General features: G+C 44.7%; 1 protein-coding gene across 6 annotated transcripts in view; it reads right to left on the bottom strand.

Annotated features, from left to right (window-relative positions):
- LARS2 (leucyl-tRNA synthetase 2, mitochondrial) overlaps window positions 1-27,552 on the bottom strand; it is a 248,413-nt gene that overhangs the window by 15,152 nt on the left and 205,709 nt on the right. For all 6 annotated transcript variants that reach the window (XM_060110202.1, XM_060110199.1, XM_060110204.1 and 3 more), the window contains 6 exons: window positions 24,240-24,338; window positions 21,002-21,139; window positions 6,818-6,918; window positions 4,235-4,417; window positions 2,542-2,711; window positions 737-814 (listed from right to left, as the gene is read on the bottom strand). In XM_060110202.1, coding sequence (XP_059966185.1) covers window positions 737-814; window positions 2,542-2,711; window positions 4,235-4,417; window positions 6,818-6,918; window positions 21,002-21,139; window positions 24,240-24,338 — 769 coding nt within the window. The remainder of the gene's footprint in view (window positions 1-736; window positions 815-2,541; window positions 2,712-4,234; window positions 4,418-6,817; window positions 6,919-21,001; window positions 21,140-24,239; window positions 24,339-27,552) is intronic.

Genomic DNA, 27,552 nt, shown 5'->3' with positions numbered 1-27,552 from the left:
GTATTAAAAATAGCTGGAGCAGCAACAGCAGATATATTACTATTTGCCTTTTTGGCAGTGCTGCGCGGCTTGCAGGATTTTAGTTTCCCGGACCAGGGATCAAACCCGTGCCCCCTGCAATGGAAGAGCAGAGCCCTAACCACTGGACCGCCAGGGAATTCCCGAGCAGATATATTACTGTTGACTGAGCATTTAAACACGCCCGCGGTCTGATGCTAACTCATTTGGTTTTTACTACCCTTTGAGGGCAGTATTGTTACCCCATTTGACAGATAAAGCAGCTAAGGGTTAGAGAGGGAGAGTCATCTGTCCCTGCGTACACGGTTAACCAAAAGATGGAGACCAGATTAGAATCCAGGTCGGTCCTAATTCTTAACCACTCAGCTATGTTTCCTACGTGCACAGAACCAGTGGGAAATACAGAGACTTGCTCAAAGGTTCTGCAATGTGGAACCTCCAGGACAGGGGTCCTCTTGCGCCCCTCAGGGAGCTCAGGGTTCCCCATTCTTCGACAGTTCCTGCAAACACTCAGTGTCTTCCTGAGGTGTGGCTAATCAGTTAACCCAGTCACATCCATTCACTTTACAGGGCACCTACTATACACCAGACTTCAGAGATAAAACGTCCAGAAAGGCATAGTCTCTGCCCTCAAGGAGCTGCAGGCCACCTCACCACGTGACTGGAAGCCACGCTCCCTCCTCGGTTACCAGCAAATGAGCACAGATGGGCCACTTACCAAGAGGGCACTGCTGAGTCCCATCAGTTGAGAAATCGCAGAATTCAGTGAGAAGTCCTCTGTGAAATGTGCAGTCACCTATTGGTAAAAAGTTGAATTATTCACTTTGTTCAAACTTCCTTTAAGCTTTTCATAAAAATACTAAATTATCCAAAAAATGTGAAACTAAATGCATGCAATAAAAGATATTTATAAATGTATTCACTATCTCAAATAGTCACTTTAATGTTTCGTCAGCACAAAGATTTTTAAAATCAAAGTCAATGTTGTTTCCACCACTCAAGACTGTTACTCTTCCCCCATATTTGGGACAATGTTGGTTCCCATAGTAGGTGCCTAAGAAAACACTGATCATTACCTGAAAAGGAGGCAGTACCCATTTGATGAGCAAACATCAAAACGATAGTAAACAGGAGATGGGGTAAAGGATGTCACCTCTCCGTGGTTACATGACTTCAATTCACAGTGAAGATTATTGGTATATGGGATAAGGTTAGTTTTACATTTTCAAATACAGAGTCAACACAAGAATACAAATATGATTTGTCAGCTTTTTCCTGTTGGTGTGCTTTTCAATTTTGACCATGGGCAAAGATATAGAAAAATAACACATCCTTAAGACGTCAAGAGTTTCCAACTTGTTGAAATAACCCAATTCCATTATCTGCCAGAAGAGAAGAATTTGCCAAATCCAAAGAGAAAATATGGGGTATGAAAACGATCATTCACGCATCTCTCAGATCACTAAGTTCAATTCCGTGAGCTCTGTTTCTCTACACTATAGTAGAGAGGATGAAAATAAAGCTGAAGAAGTGTCAATAAATGAGACCATGCTGGACCCAGGGCCACCGCAGGTTATACAAACCAGAGGAAAAGCCCTGCTCCTTCAATGTAATCAGTTGCCTGAGTCCAGTGAAGTGACCTTGGCTAACTTTCTAAGTTTGAATCAGCACAACTTAAAAAAAAAAATTCAGCCTAAGGAGAATTTGGGGTATCTGGTACCCATTAAAAAATGGCTTCAGATTTCCTAAGGGCCTTCTTTCAAAGATATATGACATTTTTTCACAAAGTTCTTAAAAAAGGTGAATGTCATGGTGTTATAGCAGACTTCTGGATGAACAATTTAAAGGGATGCTATCAATGAAGAATCTTTTAAAATGATTTAGACAATAATATACTATTCTCTAAGAAGATAAAGTGAACATTTATTTTACCTGTAAAATTTAACCTACAATAACTCACGTGAACACTGTGTAACAAAGTACCTGAGTGGGAAAATACTCCCTATTCTGAGTATCAGGGAACTCTCTGCTCAGTTCCTCACTGGTTGTGTGACTTTCATAAGACATTTAACCTCTCTGTGTCTCAGCTCTGCCCACAGACGGGATGATGAGGAGGCTAAAGAAGAGAGTCTTTTCAAGCCCCTTTCAACTCTAAAATTCTGTTTCTGTCTTTATAACATATACAGTGTGTCATCAGTATGATATTAAATTTGGTTCTCTACCTGGATGTGTTAAATGTGGAAACATGGAAAGTGGGCAGCTTCTTGAGATCTGGGATGGATAAGTGGGAGGCACCATTAGTGGGAGCCATTTCCTGAGACCATCTCTGTTCATGACAATGTTTGCACTGTTGCTTCACCTTGGTGAAATACCCAAAGCAGTAAGATCAATTAATCAAGGCAAGTGGGCCACCATAATAAGAAAGGAGGAAGACCCAGAGTGCCCACCCCAAGGCAGGGTGAGCCACACAGATCACATGGGCTCAGTTACAGAATCAACCAGTTCCCCTGGAAGGTTTCTGACCTGAGAGATGATGGAGTTCTTGTACTCCCACAGCTTCCTGCCCTCGGCTTTCTCCTCGTTACTCAACAGCTGAGGACTGGGAACCTTCCCAGAAACCCTGACCTCGATAAATCGAGTTGCCAAGGACCAGAGACGCTGCTGCCATCTCAGCACCCCAGGGAGAGCGTCGGCTGAGTGTAATGTCAGTGAAAGAGAGAGAGAAAGAGAGACATGTGAGAATGATTGGTTTGGTTACACCTAAGTGACAAAGCACCTGTGAATGAAAAGACACTTTATTGTGCCCGGTGGATCTCTCCAAGGGCACGGAGAAGGGTCCTTCCTGGCTTCCAGTGTCCGGGAACTCAGACCAGGACTGACTCTATCATTTCTTAGAGCCCCAGATATTCAGAGTGCAGGACGGCAGGGCTACACAAAGGGTTTCCACCAACTGTCACTGGCCCACAACGAGCTTAGAAGCTTGGGCCAGGATGTGCATCAGGGCACTGCCTCCTTGGTTAAGAAAGCTTGCTGTGACAACAGTGTCCTCGGAACTAACAGTGTGCTTGGAGACAGGGTTGACTTACACTGGTACAGGTGCCCCATCTCACGTGGACAGGTAACATGCAGAGGGGGCAGTGGTCCACAGACCGCACTCTGAGCTGCAGTGCTGCACAGCCTGAGGTGTTTTAACACAACCCCTGTCCTTGCCAGATCTGTGTGTATCACATATTTCAGAGGTGTTCATCAAATCAGCTGTTCATCTGATCTGGAGAAGTTGAACAGCTTCACCTGGTGGCCCTGGGTCACACGGCTAACCAAATTAGGGCCAGTTCAGGTCTTTTACACTTTAGCCACTGGACTAGACATTCTCAAGCCTGGATGCACAGCAGGATCTTCTGGAAGGCTTGTTAGAGACAGATTCCTGGAGCTGGTCCCACAGGGAGGGCTGGGGAGCCAGAACCTGGGCCTGAGTGTCCCCAGGGATTCTAGCTCCAGGACTGGCATCTGTGACCACTGCTCCAGACCACACTTCTCACTAGAAATGGTGTGTTGAACTGAACAGTGATTTCAGGCACCTGATTTCTTTTTCCCATAACACTTGGATAAGACCACATGAAGGAAAACTGAATTACTGATTACTGTTGGACAGCTTATTCTAGGATATCCAGATACCTGAGATTATTTTACCTCACACCATTTTAGGTCTAAACAACTTTGGAGGGATGAATCTTCCCAGCGGGGGCCTCTGAAGGCTACTGTGAGTGACTGAAGAGGTCACAGGTAACATCAGGACCAGGCCCCATGTGGGGTTTTCTGGACTGGTGAGAAGCAATGACACCATTCTAGAAAAAAACTTTCAGGTTAGACCAAGGAAACGTTTTCAAAGTGGGATTCTCGTAGAACCTGCATGAGAACGCCACAGACTCATTGAAGGCAGGCTCTGGGGCCCTGCCCTGGGGATGGGGTCAGCAGGGCTGTGGTGAGGATTGGGAGTCTGCAGTCACAGCGAGCTCCCCCAAAGGTTTGAGGCTCATTACATCTGAGAAAACTGGCCTAGGAATGGCACAGGATGTTGGGCAAATTGCTACTTGCCTCACAGAGCTGATTCCTAGAACCCTACTATTGACTCAGCAAAGACATTTCCTTCCTTGAATTTCTTCAGCACCGAGGCGGATCACGGAGGAGGCAGGCTGGGAAGAGGAAGGTGACTTACTCTTTACATCCCACAAGATATCCTTCTCAGGAGGGGCGGCGAAAAGGATGTAGAGCCGGATGGTGTCAATGCCGTACTGCTCCACGACGGCCTCGGGGTCCACGCCATTGTGCTTGGATTTGCTCATCTTCTCCCAAGTCACCTCTAACTTCTCCCTCGTGTTTGCATGAACAGGAACAGAACCTAGACACCAGAAAATTGCATCAGTAGGGGATGTGTGGTGCCGAATTGGTTCTGTGACAGTATATTCAATAAGAAAATACTGGGTGAGCAATTATAAGTGTCAATTTAAAGAACTCCACTAATTCATTTAACATGACTCGTTCTCTCCCTCTAGACGTCATAAAAATGTTTTTGTTTTCAAATAAATGAGGCCCACCTCCCATAACAAATCTTCCTTTTTCTCAATCACAAAACAACACAAAGTAATTTCCCTTTTTTAAAAAAAGTAAATTACTTATATACAAAAAGGAAAGTGAAAAAGGATAAGGAAGACTCGCATAATACTCTTCTCTTTATGGATTCAGGGTCTCCTTTGGAAACTGGCAGATGACCAGTCAGGATCTCGGAGCAGCAAAGCACTTGAGGGGTCACTTCACCTGGGGTCTAGGTCCCCCATCCGTGTTGAAGTCACCAGAACACGATCTCGCAGCACCAAGGCCCACGCGTGGAGTTAGCTTGCTGGGCTCACAGTAAATGCGGTGTCCCATTGTGCAGCCCTGTTCTTTATCTCCTCTCCACCCACACACCATCGGTCCAGACGGTGCTGATGGAGGGGGCCTTCCATGGCCATGTTTGGAGGAGGTGACCTTGCTGCCAAGCTCCAGTGGCTGGGACCAGGAAGGACATCTGAGAAGGCTAAGCCTCCTTCTCAGGAACTGGAACTAAGAGACAGAAACTCTGTCTCAGTGTTGTTGGGCACTGGAACCAGAAGGTCCTAAGGAGCTGGGGCAAGACGTGGCTCTGCGGCTGCCAAAGGTCACTCTGTAAACTTAAATTAGGGAGAGCAGACTCCAAGCCTGGCGGAGGAAGGAGAACATGGCAGAAGAACAGAGAGGAGCAGGGAGAGGAACTGGAGGCTCAAGAAAGACGGAGGAGAGAGGAGTGGCCCGGAAGCTTCCTACATGTTGTACTTCCTGCAGCTGGGTTTGGGCGATGTTCCTACATCCCTGTGCGAAACCTGCCTTTGCGTGGATTTCTGTTCCTTCCAGCTAAATATTCCCTTTAACAGCAACCAAACTCACTCCCCAAGGGACCAGCGTATATACCTACAAGCCAACTCCATATTTCATGAGAGCCACACCCACTAAGTAGACAGATGCCTGCCCTTGCTGATCCACATCCATATTCTCCCCCTGGGGGAAAGTCTGCGTGGGAAGGGAAAAGATGTTCACAACAATGCTTGACCCCGTGACATCAGAGCAAAGGGAGACTAAAGTCCTGGAAGATGTTTTATCCAAGCTGTGGTGAGGATCAGGGAACCACTGTCCCCTCTACCCCACACCCCCTGTCCAGGCTGCAGTAAGCCTTTATAACACCGTTGTGAAAATTAGGAAAAAGGCATCTTTCTGGGCAGAGAAGTTGAGAAGTTAGAAAAAGGTGCCCTCTCTTGGCAGATGTGGCCCTGAGGTGTATAGTTGGATGAGTGGCTGGATCTCGGGCCCTGTTCACCCCCTCAGCCAGTTGCCTTTGTACACTGCACAAACTGCACTGCATTTAGCTCCTTTCCCTCTGGCAAGTGTTGGAGAAACGCTGCCAATTTCTGTTTCTCCAGCTTCTTTTTCTCCCAAGGACCATGGTGACCCTTCCAAACCCTGAGGAATTACTGCTTTAACTAGGTAATCCCATTGCCTGCTTCCACCTAAACCTTCTCTCTAGTGTTTGGCTTGGGAGCCTGCCTACCATTTAAGGGTTGGGTTTACCTAATTTGGGTTTACCTAATTTCATCCACTAAGCATGAGTTATTCTAAATTTAATGGCCAGAGTTTCTCACAGCCACCTCCCAATTTGCTGACATGTCATTTATTTATATGCTGGGTGCACATGATACACCTTCATCATGCCACCTAGAGATCTTTGAGGATGAGTGAAAACACAGGGTGGAAGGAAAAGGCTCGGGAAAGCTGGGAGAAGGGGAAGTCCAGGGGGTCGGGGGAGGAATTCCACCAGGGGGCCCAAGTAGACTGGTGGCCCCTGACGTTCCGAAATGCCCCTCCAGACCATGCGGGGAGATGTGCCGAGAATGCCCCAGTCTTACAAGAATGTCTCTTGGGTCTGGGGGCTCTGTCCCTGAGATGGGCTGTCAAACACACGCTAGGACAGGAGGTGATGCCAGAGTTGACTCCATGTTATATACAAAATAAAACACTTCCAGAAACTGAACTGACACTTGAGCTGGATGGGATGGGGCTGAGGGGCAGCCAGCCTCAGCCTCAGAGGGCGCCAGCCCAGAGCCAGCTGAGGCTTTGAGACCATGAGGCTAAAGGGTCACTCTCCTGGATTCCTGCCCAGCCAGGGCCTGGCAGCATTCACCTGCTTGGTTTTCTGTGAGCACCTGGATGGGACTAGATGGGCCATTCTTACCTGTGAGATCTACTTCCTCTCGCTGTAGATACTGTCCAGATGGTAGGCGGAATGTCTGCCCCTTGACAAGGCCTTGGACCAGCAGTTTATGAAAAGGCTCTCTGAGGAAAGATAACAGACAAAGAAAACTGGTGGGGCAGGGATTCAAAGCATCCAGAAAACAGCAGTACAAACCTTACCAGCTGATGAGTAGAGATAACTGCCCTGCGTGAAAACAGGCTGACCAATGCCACTTGTAAATCCAACTTGAACAAATGGCTCCTTACAAATAAGTGATAAGGAAATTAAATCAAATGAGAAGAAATTAACTACTTTCCAATGTGGCAAAGTGGAAAGAACACCAGGCCTCACATCTGGAAGGCCTGGATCTGAATCTCTGTTCTGCTTCTCAAAGACCTTTATGAGCCAAGGCAAGTCACTTACTCTGAGCATCAGTCTGCTCCTCTGTAAAATGGGGATTTTAAAAACCTGCCTCAAAGGGTTGTTGGGAGAATTAAAAGAAATGACTGCATGAAGATACTTGTAAATTTTAAAGGTCTGTACAAATGTCAGTTATGCTGAGCCCGGAGTAATGAAGGGCTCAGGAGGACACAGACAGGTTTACGTTGGGGTTTTGCTCATGAAGATTACTCTTTCCATAACTTTTATACAGTGCCTGCTTACATTCTTTTTAAAATTTTTAAATCATACAAATTATATATGAATATGCCCTTTTTGTTCAAATTCAAACACCCCTGCCCCCGCCGTCCCAGGCCTATTCCCCTCTGATGAGGCAGTTACTATCAGTCCATACAGATCTATTTCCTTTTTTTTTTTTTTTTTTGGCTGCTCCAAGAGGCTTTCAGGATCTTAGTTCCACAACCAGGAATTGAACCTGGGGCCCCAGCAGTGAAAGCACAGAGTCCTAACCAGTGGACAGCCAGGGAATTACCCAGATCTATTTCATTTTTTAAACATCTATTGAGCATTTCACATATGGGTGGATTACAATTTATTTATAGTGCCTATTTTTTTTTAATAGTGCCTATTTTTTAAAAAGCTGTTTTAGGGCTTCCCTGGTGGCACAGTGGTTGAGAGTCTGCCTGCCGATGCAGGGGACACAGGTTCGTGCCCCGGTCCGGGAAGATCCCACATGCTGAGGGGCGGCTGGGCCCGTGAGCCATGGCCGCTGAGCCTGTGCGTCCAGAGCCTGTGCTCCGCAATGGGAGGGACCGCAGCAGTGAGAGGCACGAGTACCGCAAAAAAAAAAAAAAAAAAAAGCTGTTTTAGTCACACCCTTACTGGCTGAATAATGAACTAGAGATGTTTTCTCTTAAGAGGACAAGAAGGGGTTGACCCTCCTACTGAAATTACTTTGTTTCAGATTTGAAATTGTTACTCAGTTTTGAAGCATGTGAGCAAGAGCTATTCCAAACTCAAAGTATTTGTGGAAACCTCTGCTGAGAGCATGTGCCTGTATTTCACTCTTACAAAGCAGCAGGTAGGAACGTCTGAATGAGGGGACAGATTAATGTTCTCCACCAATATCATCCCCAGCATGACAAGCCTATCGATGTACAAACCCTCGGGTGCTTCAAGCTCACTTACATGGAATGGCTTTTATTTAGAGGCTAAAAAACCCAATAACCTCAAAGAGGCCAAGCTGACCACAAACCTAGCTCAGTGATGGAGGTAGAGGGCACTGTCTTTGTTAATTTAACAGGATCTCATTTCACACTCGAGGCTCATGTAGATGAACCCTGATACAGGGTAAGGTCTCTGGACAGGCCTCTGATTTGTACACTGTGCAGCCCCTGTTACATCAGTTGTGTGGACAGAGGCAGTTTAAAGGAAACTTTCTAGTGGATTCAGAGGGACAGAGTGGAACAAAGAGGCTGACTGGGAAAAAGATGAAGGTCAGCTAGAAAAAAAGGACTCCTGGCCTTTGTATTTTAAAATCTTGTTATGAGCGTGTGTATGTATGCGTACGTGCATGTGTGAGCTTGGTGGTATGTGTGTGTGTGGGGGGTATTTTCCAACGTGGAAAAGACCCATATATTTGACATCAAATGGAAATGTAACACGTATTTTTTAAGCCTCAGTCAAATTATTCAGTGTCACAGGGCCCATCCAGCATGGTACCATGTTAATTTGGAAGAAATTTCACATGTGCATACGCATAAAAATAGTCACCCCATTGTTCCGGCTCTAAGATCTATCTTAATAATAAGCTCTTTTGAGTCATAAAACTGCCTTCCTTCCACCTCCAAGAAATTCCACCAGCAATGTCACCATTGGCAGAATGACATCTTTTTGTGCCACATCCCAGCAAGATTCCCAGAAAATGTGAGTGATGAAAGATATTAAAAATGATTTTAAAATATAATGTACTTGGATCTCATGATGCATTTTAATACAGAAGCACCTTGGAAGGGGGAGCAATGGTGTCTGGGGTCCCTGTTTCTCAGGAACACTGGCATAGACACTGCGGGAACCTTGTGTCCTCGGGCCACATGAGCCGTATCCAGGGTAGGTTGGGGTTTTGATGCCCGAGGACCCAGATCTGCATTTTCCTCAGGAAGCTCAGGGAATTGTACCCACAGACCAAGCATGCAGTTCTCTCTACCATCAGCCCCATCTACCTTCCTGGCCTCTCCTCTCACATCTAAATGCCCCTGCTCCTCACAGAGGTCACAAGGACACTTGGCCATTCCCAGAATGTGCCATGCTTCCTAGGATTCAGCAGCAATGCCCACCTCAGCCTGGGTTCCTCGGGAAACCTGGACCCAACCTTTACCACTGAGCTCAGGCATCCCCTTCTCTGGTGGCTGTCCCTGTACCCTGCACACAGTCCCCTTCACGCAGCTCTGAACCCTCCTTTGTGCCCTGCCACGTCCAGCACACCCTGCTGTGAAGAGCATGACCAGGTTGCACTGTGATTACAACACAAATACTCGTCTGCCCCCCGCCCTACCCCCACCGTGGCAAGGAGCATTCTCTTGTCCTTCCCTCTATCCCCAGCGCTTAGCACTGTACTCAACAGACAACAGGCTCTTTAAACATGTTCAAAACATGGATGGATGGATGAACAAATGAGAATGAACAGACGGATGGCGGGATGGAAGGAGGAAGACACGGGATGTCTGGGGCTGCCAGCTCCTGAAGCCATCTTTGCCTTCCATCCAATGTGAGGTGGCACCTGGATTTTAACCTCATTACAGAAACAATATAGCACAGTTTTAAAACAGGAGAAAATCGTATGGCTACGTTTCACTGGGCAGATGAAGAGACTGGTTACAAAGCAAACTGCACAAGTGTTCTACACAGAAGGGATGCCTCCCCAACCCCCAGTGGTGCCTTCACTGGCCATCAGTGGCTCGACGGGGCTGATTTCTCACACGCCCAGGATGCACGTTTTTGAGCACTAGCTTATCTTTCAAGAATCTTCCTCAAATAATTTTACAGGCTGCTGCCTAACACAAAAGAGACAGACTGCGACCTTGTCCCTGCTGTGCTCAGTGGCAGGAGGATGAATTTGCTGTTACCCTCTTAGGCTCTAGTGTCCCTGTACCAGTTTTTGAGGTTTTTACTCTCTTTTCTCACTTTGAGTACATGGCTTTGATCACTCTTAAGAGAAAGAAAAAAGATGTCTTTGGGATGGAAGGAGGGAGGGAATAATCTGGATCCCAAAGATAAAGACCAGTAGGATGATCAAAATCAGTAGCATTAAGCCTCCAAAAGGGGCGGGGTCAGAAACAAGGAGCTTGTTCTCCAGTCTTGCAGGTTATCAAGTGGCACAATGCTGCCCCCTTCTGGGAATGGACAGAATTGCAACCTGCTGGAATCTTGACCCTAACTCCAACCTTTCCGACTAAGGCTGCACTCCTCAGGCCTCATCTTTTACAACTCTCTCTTTTTTAAAAGTTTTTTCCGGATGCGCAGGCTCAGCGGCCATGGCTCACGGGCCCAGCCGCTCCACGGCATGTGGGATCTTCCCGGACCGGGGCACGAACCCGTGTCCCCTGCACCGGCAGGCAGACTCTCAACCACTGCGCCACCAGGGAAGCCCAAAAGTAAACTTTTAAATGAGGTAAAGCACACATACTGAAAAGCATGTAATTCCTACGGGTAAAACTTGAGGGATTTTCACAACATAAACACACCTGTGTAACCAGTACCCAGGTCAAAGATCAGAATGTGACCTACTTTCTGAAGGCCCCCTCCTCCCACTTCCAGGCAACATCTCCGCACCATGGGCACCACCAGCCTGGCTGCTAACACCATAGATCAGTTCTGCCTGTTTCAAAACCACTTCTAAGCCTTTCAGAATGAGGGATCTCAGGGGAGTGTCTACGCTGGAGGCCTTTCCCAGAATGCCAGGCGTACCCTTCTCACACAGCAGCACACCCAAAACAAGGCCTGCCAGTTAAACAAATAAATCTTAATTTCCAAAAGTTAGCAACAACACAACTTGATAGCTGAGGCTCATCTGGGCTACCCTCTTCTCCCAGGGCTGAAGCACTGCAGGGATGGCTGGAAGTGTCATCTAGTGCAGGGATGGCAAAACTGCCCCAGTGCCCCTCCCACCCCATCACTGACCCATGGCAGCACTTCCTGGTGGACTCAGGCTGAGGCTCAGAATTCTTGGTATCACGTCCTCAGAAAGCAGGGTTACCCTGTGAAATCTATCATTTATTTATTCGGCAGGTATTTATTGAGTGCTGACTATGATGCCGGCACTGAGCCAGGCATTAGGGATGTCATGGTGGGCAAATCAATCCCTGCCCTCAGGGAGCCAGCCTGTCTGCCATCACTGAACCAAACCAATGCTTGACCACTCTCAGAGCTGGGAAGGAGGAACAGAGAGTCCATTCAGATCCGAAGATCAACTCCTGCCACATCAAGTCCAAACTGCCGGCTTGGCCATCGGACTTCTATCCCTCCCTTTTCGCTTCCTTTGCTCCTTCTACATGTTGCCCGTATGCGCTTCCATGTCCTCACTCACACACTGTTCCCTGAAGTGCTATCAAAACTGCCCATTTGTCAAAACTCTACTCCCCCTTCCAGGCTTGACTCAAATGCCACCTCCACTGTGAAGGCATCTCAGGCCCTCCTAGTCAGAATTAGTTGCTCTTTCCTCGGTGTGTCCAGTGTTGTGCCTGTGACGGCACTGGGCAGATACTACCTGTCACTGTGTATTCAGGTGAGTTGCATTGCTGCCTGTCTTCCTCCTGAGAGGGAGGAGGAGGAGGAGGAAGAGGAGGAGCCGTGAAGACCCCTCCCAGCGCCTAGTTCATAGTAGATGCTCAATTAATGTAACTGGTTTGAAATGAATGAATAAATAAATCTGCCAGCAGCAGAGTGGGGGACAATGTGGAGGGGACAAGAGATGAAGGAAGAAAGGGGATGAAGAGGGGGCACTGGACGCTATGGCTTCCAGGTGGGGCCAGAACCTTTTTGCAGAGAGAGGCACCCTCAAAGATTTCAAACTCTTTCTATTTCAAGTCCTTGGGAAGATCAGCAGGGAATGAGAGTGGGAGAGAGAAATTCCACAGTGGGGAGGGGCGCTTCCCAGGTCCTAGAATCCTGCTCGCTCCCCAGTGATTTTCCCTCCACTCTTCCAGGGCCAAAGGGCTCTGGGAAGCTGGTTCTTATTCCATCCATCCTCAGGTGTAGTTTAGCCCAGAATGAGGAGTCACATTTGTATCTGAGCGACAACTGGGTACAGAGCCCTCTGAAATTAATCAAAGATCTTACAGTAAAATGGGTGGCCCAAGACATGCTCATAAATTGCCACCACCACAAGGAGGAGGCATGAAGTGTGATATAGAGAAGCACGGTACATGGGAATGGGGGACAAGGGGACATCAAGGGCCCTGCTAGACTTGGAGCCTAGTCTTGCTGGAGCAGAGATGACACCACACTGCCAGGTTCATTATTCAGATTCATAACAATGTATAACTAAAGTATTTCCCATTTGTTCATTCATTCATTCATTCAACAAATGGTACCTGGGAACAAACTTGTATAAGCAAACACGTTATTCACACATCATAATGATTGTGTATAGCAGGGAGCTTTATAAGAAAGTGAAGAGTGAACGTTTTTAAAGTCTGGGAACAACGTCTCCACTGGGTTAAGATGATGGCCACGCCTGGGCACCCAAGCTTCTACTTTCCTCCATTTGAAGGTAAAAGGAGGTGTTCTAGCAAGGTCAGGAGTGCAAACGGCACTTTCTCTTGTAGGTGGCGCCCTCCTCCACTTTGGGTGGGTCACGCTGCTGGTGCCTGCAAGGGACCAACGTGACCAGGCCATGTGCCTGGGTCCCAGACCCCTCCAAAGGAGCTTGGGGACACCTGTCCAGCCAGGCCACGTCCCAGGGACCCGCCCACCATCTCCCTGGTCACTGGTCCCACCCACTCTAGCTCCTGGGCCTTTCTCAACAGCCCTCCTCCAAGCTTCCCTCTGAAGGGAAAACTGGACAACAAATACACAAACCGGGGAACAGTGGGGTGGACAGTATTAGTGCACTTTCATCTTGTTTGAATTTTTTTAAACATGCATTTGTCCTTCTGTGATATTTATTTACTTATTTATTTAGTTAGTTAGCTAGTTATTTTTCAAGGTAAGGAAGGATTTATTATTACTGGCAGCAAGTAAGGAGAACACCGGGGATCTTTCCCAAAGCAGCGTGTCTCCCTGAACAGCAAAATTGGGAAGTTTTAAGCTAAGGGTACATGCATATTCATGACTTCTGTGATTTTTAAAATAAATTAAATTAAAAACAAGAAAAAGAAAGTGAAAAGTCTGCAACTGTAAACCACCAACAAACCCTTTCTGACTCTGAAGCCATTAAAGGTGGAGGCGTTCTGCAGGGCATCTGCCTTGAGGAAGGCCTAGATGGTTTCACTTTCATGAATACAAATTTGTGCTCTTTGCTGAGCCAGCTTTCTTCTCACTCCTTCAATACCACCCCTAGAGATGGATTACCTTTGTTTGTACCGCAGCACAGCTATATGCAATCAGAATGATGAAAAGGGATGGAATCTTCGGTTTCCTTGATAGTTTGGACTGCACTAATTCATAAATTACAATGAATACCTGCTGGTCATTGAAAGGCACCTTTGTTCAAGGAAGGAAAGACGGAAGGGAGGGTGGGTGTGAGGAAGGGAGAGAGGGAGGAAGGTCACTAATCCCTAGGATTAACAAGGAATTTCAGAACATAGATAGGCTATTTTAAGCACCCTTGTAAAACTCACTGCATAAAGGAATGCATTAACCAAGATGGGCTAAAAGAATCTCAGGATCCATCAGAGCCCTAACTAGTCACTGCAGATGACATTTTCCTACTTAAGAAGACCTGGAGAGCCTGCTACCCACTCTCCTGCCTGGTCAGGCAGCTACTATAGATCTGAAAAGAAGAAAACAGAAAGCCATGGATCTCTGAAAATAGTTTCTAACTGGGATTTTTCAGACTAAGTTCACCTTGCTCTTCATCCCTGCCCTGAGTCTAGGACCATCACGTTCACATAATTAGCCTGTTTCTAAGTATCAAGACATGGCTCATCTTAAAATATCACGGTTTCCATTTCCTAGCAGCTAGCCAGGGGCATGGAAGGAAGCCTTAGCATTACGGCGAGACTCAAGTAAGGCTTTTCTTCTCTTCCTTTGCCTTTTCCCAATAGCTCCATTTCTGGTGTGATCAGAAAATGTTCCCCGGACCATGGATGGGGGCCTGCTGAGCTCTCAATGGTCAGCAGGTGGCTGTTAGCACGGGAGCAGCAGCTTCCGACCCACCCCCCTCTTTGTTGTTTGTGAACTGCAGGGAGAAAGTCGATTCAGGGAATTTAGTGTCTGAGATGTACGAAAGAGCAAGAACAAAAACTGACAGGATTCCGTGTTACAGCTGTCTCTCACAAAGGGGGAGAAAAGGCTTCCTGACCCCAGTTCAGTGGAGATGAGCAGAGACAGGTACCCCCACCGAGAGTGCCCCTCTGTGCCCTCCAGCATCCTGGTGACAAGCAGCTAAGGCTGGTGCCAACCTCACACTCACAAGTCACACTGGCAGGCCCAGTGCACTTCCCTGCTTCAGAATATAAACTGTAAATGTCTTCGCTTTATTTTCTGTTATAAAGTTACATAATCATTGTATAACATCTGGAAAAAAATCCATTAAAAAATAATAAAATCATCAATAAGCTCATCATCCAGAGAAAAATAGTGTTAGCATGCTGACATAATTTTTTCTAGTCTTTTCTCTTGCTTTGTGTATGTGTATTGGTATGTGTGTACATATAAAGACAGAGATAATCAAACTATCTACAATTTTCTATCTTGCTTTTTTCACTTCTCATTACTAAGAAGTATTTCTCCATGTTATTCAACATTCTTTGTACAAGAATCCTCCATACAGATGGGGTATACTGTGCCCTTTCTCAGCATTTGGGGGCAGTTAGGTTCCGGGTATTTAGCTACTTGAAGTAATATTTACAGGAACACTTTGCTGTGTAAGTTTGCATTTCTGATTATTTCTTTAGGGATAGATTTCTAGAAGTGCAAATAGTGTCCAAAAGTGTGACTATTTTTAAAGCTCTCACTATATACTGCCAAAATGCTTTTCATGAAGCCTGCTCGCAATTGCCTTGTAGTATATGAGAGAGCTGCTCTCATTGGGATGCTATATGGAAGACAGTACCTCACTGCTGTTTATTTTGTATTCCTTTTGCTGCCAGCGAGATAAACATTTTATAGTATGTTTATTGATCACTTCTATTTCTCCTTTTGCAAATTTCCTGTTGACATCAATTCCAGCTTAATCACTAACCTGGTGTTTCAGACACACAATAAAGGCACTCACTGTCCCATGTGATGGCATACCCAACCCAGAGGCCAGTTTCTTATAAAGGGTAAAGAGACCTTCTGAAAGTTCAAACTGCAGACCTAAATGTACAAGTGATGAAAGAAAGGTCCAGGGCTCTTTTAGGAACTAGGAAGATTATTAAATCCACATAAACCTTTACTTTTATATTGATATTTGAAGACATTTAACCAGAATCATAGAGTGAAAAGGGTGCTCAGAGGTGACTGAATCCCTAACCTATGAGGCCACTGAGAACCAAAGGGGTTAGGTCGCTTGTCCACACCGCTAATTACAGGCCCATGTGATCACGGGACAGAGGTTTTTCTGGACTCCCAGTCCAGAGCTACTACTTGAGACAGTGGCCACGTGGCTGAGAAATGAAAACAAAAGTGGAACAGTTGTAGTCTCAAGTCCCTCCTGAAATGACAACGCTAATCAAAAAGAATACAGAAATGGACACGAAATTCCAATTTATACACATTTCAGGAAAAATAGCTAATAAACAGAGAGAAATACACACATAAGGCTGACGGGTTTCAAAATTTCCTCTTAGGCCAGCTTGATAAAATTGTTTGGAGGCTTTAAAAAATGTTTAATCAGAGAGTTCTGAAATACTCATCACAGAAAGTAGACGATTTTCATTTCATCTGAGGCCAAGTGGTTTACCAAAACACCTCTGATAAACAGGTAACACTCAGAAATAGTTTTCAGAGGTTATTGTTGCCCTGATGTAATTTAACAGGAGTAATTCTAACAACTGTGCTGAGAAACAGAAATAAGATGACTTTCTGCACCTTCCTCAAAAAAGTCAGTCTTCTAAGTACTTAAAATAAATCTCCCTCTTTTTGGGGGGTGGGAGGGCATGGAATAGAACGTACCATCTTGTGAAGAATTAAAAAAATATATTGCTTAGGTATATTTCCATTTATACCATACAGCTGTCCCTTAAAGTTGATGGTAAGGCAAATACCAGGTGTCCCTCGAGGCTTTGCAAATTAGAAATTTATCTGAACAGAAAACAAGTCACATCCAAAACTGTATTTTAAATTATGTTGGAATGCTACATTTTTCCTCCTTGACTATAGTTTTAAAACACTGTAAACAAATCAGAAAAGTAGCCAGGGCCTGTCCTACATCTTAAATTAGTGAGCCGTTGAATAATTTATTTACTCATTCATTACTTCTACAAATAATTGTTCCAAAGCTGAGAAATGTGCCCTACTGTTAAGGAGCCAGAAGCCATTTATGGTCTTTGTTTCTAGACCTACATGAGAAGGAAATATTTCTCACGTTGTATTTGGCCTTTGAACTTAACCTCTCTCTATCCAACTCTCCTTATCCCAAGAAGAACATTTCCTTTGAACAACATAAACTTTTATCTGTTTATATCAAGGGGTTAAATTCAACTTATTTAAACAAATATTCCCTGAGAATATATAATGTCCATGAGACTGTGATAATGTCCATGAGACTGTGATAGTAACAGAACACAGCTTCCATCCTCCAGGGTAATCTTTATCTAGTGAGGTAAAGAAGTTTCCATAGAGAAAATGCAAGGCAGAATGGTAAATTCTATAATCTAAGTTACAACCTTTTTTTTTTTTTTTTTTTTTGCGGTATGCGGGCCTCTCACTGTTGTGGCCTCTCCCTCTGCGGAGCACAGGCTCCGGACGCACAGGCCCAGCGGCCATGGCCCACGGGCCCAGCCGCTCCGCGGCATGTGGGATCCTCCCAGACTGGGGCACGAACCCATGTCCCCTGCATTGGCAGGCGGACTCTCAACCACTGTGCCACCAGGGAAGCCCATAAGTTACAAACATTTTAACTACAGTCAGCCCTCTTTATCTGTGGGTTCCACACTTGTGGATTCAACAAACCGTAGATCAAAATATTCAAAAAAAAAGAGAAAAATTCCAGAAAGTTCCCAAAAGCAAAACTTGAATTTGGTGCACCCAGGCAACTATTTACATAGCATTTACACTGTATTAGGTATTATAAGCTATCTAGAAATGACTTAAAACATTCAGGAGAATGAGTGTAAGTTATATGCAAATACTACACCATTTGGTATGAAGGATTTGAGCATCCTCAGATTTTGGTATCTTCGGGGGTCCTGGGACTAATCCCCTATGGATACCAAGGGATGACTGTAATTTATTTCTCTGAAGATTAACACTGTTAATGTGTTTAGTGTCCTTCTGATGCAGATGGGTTAATTTTTACACATGAAGGTCTCTGGGACTAATGAGAAGAAATTATTTTAAGCATTTAATTTATATCCTAAATTAGCTTTCTGTAGACTTTTAATCCATGTATGCATGCACAGAATGAGGGAGCAGGTCTGAGCATGGGGTGAAAAGGGAGGGAGTTTTCAAGGTACTTCATTTTAATGAAACTGGATTTTAGTCTGCATTACAGAGGTTCTAAAAGTAATATATTTTTTAAGGATCAAAAATTTAAAAATACATATCCTGGGCTTCCTTGGTGGCGCAGTGGTTGAGAGTCCGCCTGCCGATGCAGGGGACACAGGTTCGTGCCCCGGTCCGGGAAGATCCCACATGCCGCGGAGCGGCTGGGCCCGTGAGCCATGGCCACTGAGCCTGCGCATCCGGAGCCTGTGCTCCGCAACGGGAGAGGCCACAACAGTGAGAGGCCCGCGTACCGCAAAAAAAAAAAAAAGATACTCCTAAAGAAAAAGAACAAATAGGAGGACTTCCCTTACTGGATACTGAGACTTGTAAAATTAAAATAACAATGCCAGTAACTAATTAGCACAGCAAAAAACAAATAGACTAATGGACAAAATAAAGACCCTATAAATAGGCCCTTGCATATATATGAAAACTGGATTTATAATGGAGAGGGCACTGCAGATCAGTGGGGAAATGGACGGACTGTTCCATTAAAGGTACTGAGACACTAAAAGCAATAGCCATAAAGGAAAAGATTATTAAAATTTACTACATTAAATTAAGAGTTTCTGTTCATCACTAGTGGCAGGGCAGGAATAAAGTCACAGATGTAGAGGATGGACTTGAGGACTGCGGGGGGCGGGGGGGAGCTGGGATGAAGTGAGAGAGTAGCACTGTCATATATACACTACCTAATGTAAAACGCATGGCTAGTGGGAAACTGCTGCACAGCACAGGGAAATCAGCTCAATGCTCTGTGACGACCTAGAGGGATAGGATAGGGAGGGTGGGAGGGAGGCTCAAGAGGGAGGGCATATGGGGATATACGTATACATATAGCTGACTCACTTTGTTATACAGAAGAAACTAACAACATTGTAAAGCAGTTATACTCCAATAAAGATATAAAAAAATATACGAAATCCATGTGTGACATGAAAAAAAAATAAAAGAGCACAACAATCATTAAAGAAAAAAAAAGAGTTTCTGTTCATCAAAAGACACCATAAAAATAAGACAAGCCAAAAACCAGGAAAAAATATTGCAATACATATAGCTGATAAAGGATTAGCATCCAGAATATTTATAAAACTCCTACAATTGATAAAAGACAACCCAGAAGAAATAAGGGCAGGGCTTCCCTGGTGGCGCAGTGGTTGAGAGTCCGCCTGCTGATGCAGTGGACACGGGTTTGTGCCCCGGTCCGGGAAGATCCCACATGCCGCGGAGCGGCTGGGCCCATGAGCCATGGCCGCTGGGCCTGCACGTCCGGAGCCTGTGCTCCGCAACGGAAGAGGCCGCAGCAGTGAGAGGCCCGCGTACCGCAAAAAAAAAGAAATAAGGGCAAAGGACACAAATAGGGATTTAACAGGAGGGAAACACAGAAGTCCATAAACATAATAAAAATATGCTAAACTTCATTAAGTAAGCAGTGTCTTTAAATTCAAATTTAACTCACAAAGTGATCCATTATATAACCACCAGTTTGACAAAATTTTAAAAGTTAGATAATACAGTCAGCCCTCTGTGATTATGATCCAAGGTTGGTTGAATCCAAGGATGTGGAACCCACGGATAAGGAGGGCCTACTATGAGAACTGTGCATCTACAGATTTTGGTATCTGTGGCGGGTCCTGGAACCCATCCCCTGCAGATACACAGGGATGGCTGTACTATATGTTGTAATGATGAAGATCTTGATAGTACCCTCACCTCTGTTGGTGCCAGTGTAGGTTTATATAACCAATTTGGAAAATGGTCTGGCATTTCTTAGTGAAGCTGAACATGTGGTTACTCTAATCTTACTCCAGGTACACATCCTAGAGAACTGCTAACACGCGTATGTCAGGAAACGTACCAGGATGCTTACGGCAGTTTTGTTCTGAATTGCACAAAACAGCCCAAGGACCATTAATGGTGGTATAGACATAAACTGAGCTCTGTATTAGAAATTCCATTCCATGTAATGGAATACCAGATAGCAGTGAATCATGAATGAAACATAACTCCATGCAGCAACATGGATGAATCCCCAAAAATGCTGAGCAAGAGAAGCAAGAGAGAATACATGAAATATGATTCTACTTATACCAAGTTCAAACACAGAAAACTAAACAACACATATTGTTTAAAAATATATAAAGAAGTAATACATTTAAGAAAAGCAAGAAAATGAATAATTCAAGATTCAGGATAGGGAATGTATGGGGGAGGGGTGGGTGGTGTAGGAAGGAGGATGATCTGATTAGTGAGGGCACCCTGGGTATTCTAAGGGACCTGTAATACTCTATATCCTAATCTGAGGAGGGGGTGCATGGATGTTCATTTTATTTTTTAAATTGTATAATACATTAAATACATATTATATATTATGTATATATTATATATACATATATATGATATATTTCATGGGAAAAAAGCACACACACACATCTTTCTGAACATCATGGGGACTATATTATAGACCAACAAGAAAAGAATTTATCAATGGATTTACAATGTGATTCCCTAGCTTTTAATCTATTTTATCAGAATGACATATTGAGACAGGATTCAGTCAAGCTTGGAAACAGAGCTTACACCAAGGGACCAGATGATAAACATGACCTCACATGAGAAGCTATAAAAAGCTGTGTGACATTATGAACCGCTCTTCTCTGCCTCACAAGTGAAAAATCTCAACTACTTAACTCAGTTCAACAGAGAAAAGCTGAAGGGAAGATCCTATGCAAGCAGGCAAACATCACGGGCTAGAACTGACTAAGCAACATAAATGGATTTCCAGTGGTTAAGGCTGACAATGACCTCTAAAGTATGCTTGAAAAATAGAGCTCTTCTGCTACATATATTTACCTTGCTTCAGAAGGACCAACACCTGCCTTCAGTTGCTGTTCAAGGAACTGAATTCTTTTGCAAAGCAGTATAAATGCTCACCTGTGTTTGACCATCTTTTGATCATGGCAAAAGTGACTAAAGAATCTTGCATAGAACAAGTGCATGACAGCATGTTCTTTCCCTCCAATGTACAAATCCACAGGCATCCAGTAATCTGCCAACGCTGTGCTGAAAGGGCTGGGAGGAAGAGAGATGGTCATTTATAAAAAAACCCTGCTTTGTCACAATTGCATAAATTAGACCAATCATAATTTGCATATTCCCTGAAATAAATTATGCCAGAGAAAAACAGTGATTTTCTTTTTAAAATATAATGAAAGAAGCTTATATAACAAAGGAGAAAAATGTCAGAGCAGTGTTAATTTATGAAATTTATAAAAACTGTTTCAGAAGCCATTATTGACATATTTTAACAAATGTGATTTTCATATATAATGAGGACAAAAGGAAAACATACCAGCAAAAAGGTTATTTCTGTACAATGCATATTTGACTATCTGGATTTATTTTAATTTTTATTACCATAGACAATCAAGATTTTTGAGTTCTTACCAATAGAGGGCAATATGGCATGTACAATGGAGACTCGTGCAGGCACTAAAAGTTCATTTTAAGACAGAAATTCATTTGCCTTTCTAGTGTATTAAGAAATGACATGCATGTCATTTCTTAATACACTAGAAAGGGGAAATAAAGTACACAAGTCCAAGTCTAAAATTAGTACTTTTCCATGCAGATTTGTGTACATGTGAGAGGGTGTCCAGTTTGTCTGGTGATTGTTAAGAGAGTTGGACCACTATTGTATGTTGCTAATAATCATCAACTGTAGTTCCAAAAAAGCCTTGTGAAAATGTTATGCCCTATGTAACAGCAGAGTAACATAAAATAAAATTACATTTTATAAACCAAAATAAATAAATAAATAAATAAAACAGAAATTCAATCTTATTTTTAAAGCAGCCTCAAAATGCAGATAGTCAGCAAGAGCCTGCATATGCTTCCTGAATGCACTGAGCATACTTGTAGTAATTAACATGAAACAGCCTAACTCTCTGTAACCTAATAGATACTTTTTGGTCAATAGAGGTCCTAAAAGAAAGGCTTCCTCACTCCTAATGGATGGTAGGGAGGAAAAGAAATGCCACTCACTTTATTTTCTGGGGGGGGGAGGGAGGGTGTGTGTGTGTGTGTGTGTGTGTGTGTGTGTGTGTGTGTGTGTGTGTGTGTGTGTGTGTGTGTGTGTGTGTGTGTGTGTGTGTGTGTGTGTACGTACACTCTGTGTGTACACTCTGTGTGTGTGTATACACTGTGTGTGTATATACTCCATGTGTTTACACTTTGTGTGTGTGTGTATACAGTCCATGGTTTCACATATATGTGAATTCTCTTCCCCACACCTCAAGGTACTTTTTTCCCTGGCGCTCAGCAGGTGGGCCTGGCCAAACACCATGTGTTTGCATCTTAAGGCAGCTTGGTTTTCTCTCCTCCAGTCACTATGCCAGAATTCCGGTAAAATTTTAAATAATGTTTCTTTGTGAAAAATGCTTCCCCAGAGAAATCTAACTGCTCATGCAGGTGACAGAAAAGCAAGGGAAGTCAAGAATGGTACTCAGCCTGAAAGTAAGTTTGAAATAAATTGAGGAGTGAGATGTTGAAGGTAGCTATAGCTGGGATCTATGATCTTTCCTGGAAACTACCTAGTGAGAATGCAAGCCAGCATGGAAATAAACAGCAGCATTTTACAAGGGAAATGATGTGATACGTGGTATTCCCAAACTAGGGGCTGTGAAGGTCTCGGGACATACCTCTCACCAGTTAAGGGTCCCATCATTAAGTTGGAGTCTATCATCTGTAAGAAGGTTTTCCCTTGAAGCATTCTGAGAGGTGGAGAGCCTGATTTCCCTTGCATTCTAAGGCAGCTCTTCTTAACTGGAAGTCACCAAAAGCCCCTTCTAGAAGGAAGACCCAGAAGAGGGGCCCCTCTGTGGGTTAGCCGGGGCTGCCCTGGTGGTTCCCAGCCACAGCAGTCACCCTGTATCCTTTCTTGCCTCTGCCGCCTGCTGTTTACTCCGGATCCTGCTCATTCTGCACAGCCTCAACTCAAATCACAGATCCGCAGGACTGCAGGGCAGGCAGGAGCGCCTATCTCCCTGGAAATATATTATCTTACAACCAACAAAGAAAATGGGGGCATTTTCGTATGTGGACTATGGGGTTTCAGTATAATTGTTCTCCCACGGACAAGAGCAAGCTGGCAAGGTCTTTGAAGCACAGTGTCTGTGGTTCTCCTGTGCTCTGCACCAGTCTTCTTTTGTTCTCATTTCCTTCTTTACCTATCTACCTACTGCTCTCTTTCCCTTACTTATTTATTTTTGTCAAAGAAGCACATGCACATAGCTGAAAAAAATCAAATAGTACCACAAGGTTTATAATTTAAAACAGTGGTCTCCAGCCCCATTCCTTCACTAACCTCCCTCCCACCCCTCACCTGTCGCTTAGCCACTTTTAATTCTTTCAGATGTTTTTTCTGGCAATTATTAAAAAATATGTTTATGGTCTTTGTTCGTTTACCAATTTTGGAAATTATCTGGCGACTGTATGTGCTAAGAAGTCATGCTTCTCAGCTCTCTCACACTCCCTACCTCCTATCCTCCCTGAATAGTTACATCATTATTTTCAGTTAAGTAAATAATATTACACCTTTACAACTGCATAAATGCAGTTCACCACAGGGCCAGTGAGGGTATTAGCACTTCCTTCCTTTTTCTGTTTTTCATTTTTCTTGTACCTGGGACTTACTTGGATGTGAAGAATCTAATTTAATAATCGAACACACTCCCTACAAGAGCCTGTTTCAAAGAGCACAACCGATCAACAGCTTCCAGCTCCTCTGTCTTTGGAGCCACTGGGTGTTCACGCCAGCCCATGCCCTCCTATAGGGAGCGGACCACAGCAGCCATTTCCTCCTGACTTGGGACTCTCTAATGGACATGCTTTGCTTGAGGCTTCCCGTCAGCCTGCTCGAGACTTTCTCAAGCTGCACTGTGGTCTGAGGCTCTTCCTACGCCATCCTCCTACCTCCGCCCTCTCCTTTCACAGGTGTCAGACCAGCATCATGGTCAAGGGCTCGCCCTGCCAACTCCTGCTCCCTCACCTCCTTATTCCCTAGAGGCACTTGCCCCCATAAATCTCTTGACCATCCAATTCCATCTTGGTGTTTGCTTCTTGGAAGACCCAGATTGACACATGCTCACGAATTCAGCAGGGCTTTCTTTACCTCTGAGTATTCTGAGGGTCAGTATATCTGAAGTAGTACCAAGCAGAATCAACAAAGGTATCCATCGTGTCTGTCTCTCTCGTGGCTGCTCCCTTGCACCTAAGAAATAAATGAAGTTCATCGATTGGTTTCTTTTTAAACATTAATGCATTTTCCACCAGCTTTTGAGAAAGCTATGACAATCATTATGAATTTAAAATGTCATAAGAAAAATGCCCCATCATGAAAAGATAATTCACAGTGTGGACTCTCTTTGTACTGCAGAGTACATGATGTTTTAAAGAAACTTACAAAGTAAACATTTAAATCTTCAACAATTAAAAGCCCTATTCTGTACTTCTCTGAATTTAACATGGTAGAATATCTAACAGGAATCTTGTCTCTTTACTGCATTCACTTCTCTTTTAGGCTTATCAAGACTGCCTTCAGCCAATGCCTACTCTATGATGCTTATGAGGCAAATCAGTTTATGAAGAAAAGCTGAAAACCAAATGTAGTGAGATATTGTGCTGAAAAATGAACTTGGGGTTTTTTCTATCTCTATCTCTTGGGTAAGGGGAGCAGAAATCCACAAGAGGTGACCTTAGGAAGATAAATCACCTTGGGAGCCAAAGGCAGAGGTATGCTGGAGCCATCTCATATCAGCTTGTGAGGATTAACTGTTGGGATCGCTTCCCAACTCTGGGACAAATGATGCCAAGTTGGTAGCCTGAAATTAGCCCTTGGTGGAAGTACCTATACCACAGAAATGGGCTAACACTACAAATCAACAGCTCCCCTCCAGAGAGCTATTTAGTACACACTTACCAACACACCACTGCCTAAAGGAAGCTTCCTTATAGAAGGGTGAAGATAGCCCCACTGTTCAAGAAAGTGAATGAAGTGAGATGCTTGGTGTGTAAAGGGTTGAAAAGAAAAAGCAATCCTCATCCTAGGCATGCAGATGCCTGGGGAGGACTAGGGTTCCACAAGGACCCAACTGCTGAACCAATTTTGAAACATGTTGGTAGGGTGATGGCCCTGTGGGACTGAAGCCAAAAGCCACAACTTCTGGGAAGCCAAGAGAGAGTACCCTGAGCCAAGCCTGGCCAAGGAGGGTGCTTGGCTTCCTTGAAGACCCCCCAGAGGCATGGAACAGCAGTGGATGGGGTGAGCCAGCTACCGACAGCTATTAGCAGGGACCCTTTGTGGCCGTGAGAAGCCACAGCAGGAGAACATGGCTCAGACTCCAGGTTCTCCCTTCTGAGGCATGGAAGTGGGACCAACCACCTCTCCAAATGCTACCCTTTTGGCAGTATGGGTCCTCGGGGGATCTTGGAGAATTTGAGGAGGGGGATGAGGAACCCCAAGAGGAACTGATGAATCCTCTGCTAATTTAGCATGCAAGGGCTTGAGTCTGTTTTAATTTAAAAATAAAAGAAGGGTTGCCTTTATATGTTACATCTGTGATGCAGTTCATACTGGCTTTCCGAATATTATTGGAGGAAACAGCCACTCCCCATCTTCTGCTTATTAAATGGAAGTGGCTCAGCAGAGAGCACAGGAGCCCAGATCTGGCAGGGCTCTGGGCTCCCAGGGGCCTCCTCATTTCAGTCAGGGGGCCTCCCACTGGGAAGAGTGGTGGTCCCTGGGGTAGGAGCTTATCGGAGAGAGCCCCAAGGGAACCCTAATCCTGTTTCCTACAGTGCATCTCTAAATGAAAGCCAGGGGACTTCCCTGGTGGTGCAGTGGTTAAGAATCCGCCTGCTAAAGCAGGGAACATGGGTTTGAGCCCTGGTCCGGGAGTATCCCACATGCTGTGGAGGAACTAAGCCCGTGTGCCGCAACTACTGAGCCTGCATTCTAGAGCCTGTGTGCCACAACTACTGAAGCCCACACACCTAGAGCCCGTGCTCCGCAACAGGAGAAGCCACTGAGATGAGAAGCCTGTGTGCCACAACGAAGAGTAGCCTCCACGCAATGCAACTAGAGAAAGCCCACACACAGCAACAAAAACCCAATACGCCCCCCGCAAAAAATAATAAAATAATTTTAAAATTAAATAAATAAAATCCAGGTCTTTTTATTTGGAAGGCAATCAACCAGAACACATACTATTTTTAGGAATAATTAGAAGATAACTGTTACTTCTTCTTCCTCACCATTAGGGCACCCATACAAGTTAGCAAGAAAATGCAGGATTCAACTGATAATAGGACTACTATCTGACTAACACTTGCCATGCTGATTTTCTTTTTAAAGGTCATGTTGGACTTGAAGACAACCAACATGTTTTCCTGCTGACACTAAAAGCTGGATTACACGGAAGAGGTTACTTGGTAAGTGGGATGGACAGATGATGGTGATGGTGACAACGTTATTACCATTATTAGCTCCAACGGTAATAATACTAACACTGGGTGGCAGACACTAAGCCAAATGCTTCATGGGCATTATCTCATTTAATTCCTAGTAAGCCTGGGGATTATGAGGTAGACACTACTCATGTCCCCATTTTGCAGTTGAGTAACTAGAGTTCCGCGAGGTTAAGAAATCTGCCCAAGGTCTTGGAGCTCAAAGGTAAGGAATCCACCTTTCTGGACTCATACTTGTGGTCCTTACCACCATGCTGTCCCGCTTGGCCACATGGGCTCAGTGGCTCTCAGCCCTGTGTGCTCATTAGAATCACCAGGGAGACTTGACCAAGACCAAGCCCTGGGCTCTGCCCTCCAGGAATCTGCAGCCAAGGTAGGAAACCTTATCCCCACCACCAAGGCCCTGGGCTGCCACAACTGGCGGGCTGAAGGCTGCTGATGTCTCCGGCAGGGAAACCCTTTGTCACTGCTTATCAACAAAGAGGGTGATACCCTAAAATGGCCCAGAGCTTCCTATGTTTCTGACTGCAAGCCCCATTTCAAACCTCAGAACCGCCTGGGTGAGGACCTGGGCGGACTGTTGGCAGGCCCGGGCAGGATGGCACTAACAATTCCAGTTACAGAGTGTCTGCTAGGTGTCACTCTGCAGTGTTACATGCGTTAATTCTCATCTTCTGAAATCCCTTCAAGGGGGTTATTTTAGCTCCCGATAAGGGAATCACAGCTCAGAGAGGTTAAGTGACTTTCCCAAGACCACACAGCTAGGGAAGAGGCAGGGCCAGGACTTGAAGCCATTACTGTCTGACTCCCCATTCTGAGCCATGCACTTGCACTATATGGTTACCTAATTACTGACCTAGAGATGCTAAGAAGAGGACTAAGTTATTTTAAAACAACCCCATCATGATCTATAAGGCAGAGAAGAATGGCTTTTCCATAGAAGGAAGAAGGGAAATATT

This window comes from Mesoplodon densirostris, chromosome 10 (assembly GCF_025265405.1).
Source record: "Mesoplodon densirostris isolate mMesDen1 chromosome 10, mMesDen1 primary haplotype, whole genome shotgun sequence".
NCBI lineage: Eukaryota > Metazoa > Chordata > Mammalia > Artiodactyla > Ziphiidae > Mesoplodon > Mesoplodon densirostris.
The sequence above is the reverse complement of the archived record's forward strand: the minus strand, read 5'-3'. Positions and strand labels throughout refer to the sequence as shown.